The following is a 4,024-nucleotide window of genomic DNA, read 5'->3' on the forward strand; positions in this document are numbered from 1 at the left end:
TTCTCGGCATCTACGGTCTGATCATCGGTATCATCATCTCGCAGAACATGAGCAACGCGGAGACCTACTCGGCTTACGCTGGATACGCGCACCTGTCCGCTGGGTTGACGGTCGGTCTTTCCTGCCTTGGAGCTGGTCTAGCGATTGGAATCGTCGGAGATGCGGGAGTACGAGCCAACGCTCAGCAGCCCAAGCTCTTCGTCGGCATGATGCTTATTCTTATCTTCGGGGAGGCCTTGGCTCTCTACGGCGTCATTATCGCCATCATTGTCGCCACAGGCACCAACCAGACTCTCTGCTCTTCATACGTGGCATGAGGTCTATTTTGAGTCTAATGTGTCTATTTTGAGTCTAATGTGCATTACCTGCAAAAGTGATATTCGTGTTTCTCTTCACGTTCCACACACAGAGAATCGATTCTTCCGCGTACATTGGTTGTAAGTGAATGACGAGAGTAAAAACGAGCAGGCACGACGAGGGTCACTGAAACATAGCGAAGGAATCTCTTAAGAGTAACTTAGTCTTGAAGACGTAGCGTCTGACCATCCAGAGAGAGAAAAATGCTGCTGTAGCCACACTGTAGCCCAGACTGATCTTAACCGATGTCCACCGGTCTTCTGAGTGCACAACCATCTCAACGACGTAGTCAATTATGCCCCAGATAGATACAACAACACAGAAACCAAGAATGACATCGATGGTTTTTCCTACTGGGAGAACAGGCTTCTTGGTGGGGTTCGCATGCGACCATGTCGCATCATGGATGAAGTACCGCACTCCGAGAACAGCCAATAGCAGAACCACAGTGCCCACAGCGTATCCCACGCCGTAGGGCCATTCCTGAGCGCGCAGCTCCTTATCTGCCGCGCAGAAAACAGCTTCATCAACGACACCCCAGCCAGCAATGCAGGCTAGATACGTAACGAAAATGTCTGGGTTCCGGCCTCCTTCCTGCCTCACCTGCGAATTTTCCAGGTCCACACGGCGGTCTCACAAGAGGAAAAGCACGATTCTCAACGATTGACCGCCGATGCGCATCGCGAGTGGCAGCAGATGCGACAGGTGGTTCGGTAGCGGCGTGCATCGGCAAAATCGAGATTACGACCACAAATGGAAGAAGTGTCAGTCAGCCTTTGACCTATCCCAAGAGTTAAATATCCACCGGGGTTAGTGCGGCTCCCAGCGCAAATAATACTTCAAGGCATTAATCCAACGAATACAACGAAAATATGGTCGCGGGGTTGTATGCAGGGTGAGTCGTGTTGACTCTCATTATAGAGGGCGCGATTGTCTCAGCTGTGCGACCGTAGAGGCTGCGGGCGATGTCATCTCGCCATCTGTAGGTCGTAGTTGGGTTCCATCTGCCCTTGAAAATTCCCCCCCAATAAAACCCTTGAAAAAGGGCCCCCATATAACCCTTGAAAAAGAGCCCCCATAATAAAGCATCTACTAGAGATTCAGCGACAGGGTTGACTCGCCTACCGCAAATATGCCCCATCCACCTTACAGTCGGAAGAGGACGTGGCAGGTGACGTAGGCAGCCCACGGCTACCATAATAATCAAATATGTGGGACAGTTTCAACCGTGTCGCTGGGTCCTTCTTTCAGGAGACGAATGGCGAGCCCTTGTCGATGGACCTGGCGGCTTACCCGTTTACATTTTGTGGAAAGGAGTCCCTGGAACAGGGTAACAAGAGTATGATGAGCATCTGTACCACACACAGTTCTCCTCCCTCAGTCAGCACTGACGTCCCTCGCCCACTCGAGTGTCTCTTGGCCTATGGTGTTTCGGATTCAAACCACCAGCGCCAGGTCGAGTCATGTGGGCGTACAGGAATTCAGTGCGGAGGAAGGGATGTGCTTTCTGCCCTACTGGCTGATGCAGCATCTTGGCATTAGTGTGGGTGAGATTGTAAACATCCTCAATGTAACTCTGCCGAAGGGATCCTACGTGCGCATCCAGCTCCCAGGAATCGAATTCCTGGACCTCAGCAACCCCAAAGTGGTACTGGAGACTGCGCTACGGAGTTTCGCAACGGTTACTGTGGGAGACGTGATCCCGATAACGTACAACGATGTTGTCTACGAAGTCGAAATCATTGAGCTGAAGCCTAGCAACGCAGTCGGAGTTATCGAGACGGACATGGAAGTAGAGTTCTACGTGCCGCCTGAGCTCTTGCGCTCCCCAGAGCCCGTCGTCAGTGAAGTAGCTGACAACGGGGAACCCAGCGCGGAACCGTGGTTGAATGCTCTATCACGAGGCGTCAGAACGACGTCGACGGCATTCAATCTAATGATCAGGGAGGGCCGCGTTGCTGGCGTGGTCGGTTCTCATGACAACCATGGCAAAGTATTCCAAGGCAAAGGTCGACTGTTGGAATGAACTGTATGAAAGTACGTAGCCCAATAGACTTAGGGGCGAAAACTTACGAATATCCGTTGATTATGACGATTCGTAACACTGACCTGGTCGCTGCGATGGCTACCTTTACGACGCGACATCCTTCCGCGGCGCGTATGGTAAACGGGCTTCCCGACGACAAAACAGTGAAAGGTGAGATAAATGTGACGTGAACGTAGCATTCTTCCGTGAGGAGCCTAACATTTTAAACACCTGGCTAAGCACTTCTCCTTTGGCAGTGGACGCCAGAGCGGCAAGTCAGCTGCACCGCAATCCGTAGGATTCCTGCGGAATTAATAGCAGAACCTTTTGTCGAGAGCAAGTCTTGGAGGTGACGCGTCAGACTTCATGTGGACAGCCTTCCCCTTTGACATACGCTTCCGAGTGTGAAGCCGTTCCCACCTTAGTGTCTGACAAATGCCCAACCACACAACCTGCTGAGCCACCGGACGACAAGCCGTCAGAGGCAGGTCTCAGCGCGGTGCAACGAGGTCTGTTGCTTTTTGGAGAAAAAGGTCGCAAACCAAGCCAGATCCATGCCGTGGGCGATACGGCCGCCGAAGAGGCCCGGAAGCGATTAGGGCAGATGCGTATTGGCCTTGTGAACTTTACCATTGAGACGGAGTTCGACCGGATCGCCTGCGAGATCGAGTCATGCCAAGATCGAGTGTGATCGTAGTTAAAATGTCCGAACGAAAAAAGTAAAAGCTGCACCGCGCAGGACCCGCCGGCGGCAACTGTCGTTCAGTAGCGGCGCACCCAGACAAAATCGATATTACGCTACCAATGAGCAAAACGGATGAAGTGTCAGCCAACTCAGCGAGTCAGCCAACTCAGCGAGTTGGCAAAATAATACTGCAACTCAATAATCCAACGAAAGATATGCCGTAATACCGTATCGTTGTCATTCTTGATGCCCCACATATGTGTGCCTAAACCTAACAAGCCTATGGCATCACGCGTATCTGCGCCGAGGGCTTCCGCTGGTGTCGGTGGACAGCCACTTTTTAGATTGCCCACTTCTTGGCGAGCCCTCGTGGATTTTCATATGCGCACACTTGAAAAAAGGTAGGCTACGATCTCGGGCCCCAATATGCGGTTTCAGACTGGGATCGAGTACGTCAGGTGTCCTGGATGCTTATATGGAGCCAGAGCTTCCACCAGTGGATGACCTGAGCGGAGAGGCTCTATCAGTAACCCATTGCACAAGCAAGGCTGCCGAAGTGGGAACAGATCATATGAAATCACTGAAAGTGAAGACCATCATCAAGGTGGTCGTCAATCCTGCTACGGCAAAGCCGTTTCCAACCATGGAGCCCTCGAAAGTGGGATCTGATGAAACCGGACTAAAAGCAACGGCCAAACCCGGCATCAAACCAGCAGTGAAGCCGATGGCGAAGCCATCTCCAGCTCCGGGATCCTCGTAGGTGGGTCCTGATGAAACCGGACCAAAAGCAACAGCCAAACCCGGCATCAAACCAGGAGTCAAGCTCATGGCAAAGCCATCTCCAACCCTGGAGCCCTCGGAAGTGGGGCCTGATGAAACCGGACCAAAAGCAACGGCCAAACCCGGCATCAAACCAGGAGTCAAGCCCATGGCAAGGCCATCTCCAACCCTGGAGC

The 4,024-nt window shown here is 52.4% G+C and overlaps 4 protein-coding genes across 6 annotated transcripts; 3 read left to right on the forward strand and 1 right to left on the reverse strand.

Annotated features, from left to right (window-relative positions):
- Window positions 1-47: 47 nt before the first annotated feature.
- KVP18_003810 (uncharacterized protein) lies at window positions 48-317 on the forward strand (the record flags this gene model as incomplete). Its single annotated transcript, XM_067955844.1, has 1 exon — window positions 48-317. One exon carries the CDS (start codon window positions 48-50, stop codon window positions 315-317), a length of 270 nt encoding a protein of 89 aa, XP_067811538.1.
- Window positions 318-480: 163 nt separating this feature from the next.
- KVP18_003809 (uncharacterized protein) lies at window positions 481-1,084 on the reverse strand (the record flags this gene model as incomplete). 2 transcript variants are annotated; one of them, XM_067955843.1, is made up of 2 exons in its annotated part: window positions 481-860; window positions 961-1,084. In XM_067955843.1, the coding sequence occupies 2 exons, from the start codon at window positions 1,082-1,084 to the stop codon at window positions 481-483; spliced, it is 504 nt and encodes a 167-aa protein (XP_067811537.1). The 2 variants fall into 2 exon arrangements, with proteins under 2 accessions (XP_067811537.1, XP_067811536.1); XM_067955842.1 differs by having other exon boundaries at window positions 481-932.
- Window positions 1,085-1,566: 482 nt separating this feature from the next.
- On the forward strand, window positions 1,567-3,074 carry KVP18_003807 (uncharacterized protein; the record flags this gene model as incomplete). Of its 2 annotated transcripts, XM_067955840.1 has the most annotated exons (5): window positions 1,567-1,696; window positions 1,725-2,373; window positions 2,403-2,554; window positions 2,581-2,677; window positions 2,705-3,074. In XM_067955840.1, the coding sequence occupies 5 exons, from the start codon at window positions 1,567-1,569 to the stop codon at window positions 3,072-3,074; spliced, it is 1,398 nt and encodes a 465-aa protein (XP_067811534.1). The 2 variants fall into 2 exon arrangements, with proteins under 2 accessions (XP_067811534.1, XP_067811533.1); XM_067955839.1 differs by lacking the exons at window positions 1,567-1,696; window positions 2,403-2,554; window positions 2,581-2,677; window positions 2,705-3,074 and having other exon boundaries at window positions 1,781-2,383.
- A 469-nt stretch (window positions 3,075-3,543) lies between these two features.
- Window positions 3,544-3,828, forward strand: KVP18_003808 (uncharacterized protein; the record flags this gene model as incomplete). The annotated part of the gene is made up of 1 exon (XM_067955841.1): window positions 3,544-3,828. One exon carries the CDS (start codon window positions 3,544-3,546, stop codon window positions 3,826-3,828), a length of 285 nt encoding a protein of 94 aa, XP_067811535.1.
- Window positions 3,829-4,024: the final 196 nt, after the last annotated feature.

The sequence above is a fragment of a genome, assembly GCF_019968955.1.
Source record: "MAG: Porospora cf. gigantea A chromosome Unknown PgA_NODE_2143_length_4024_cov_343.126, whole genome shotgun sequence".
Classification (NCBI taxonomy): Eukaryota; Apicomplexa; class Conoidasida; order Eugregarinorida; family Porosporidae; genus Porospora; species Porospora cf. gigantea A.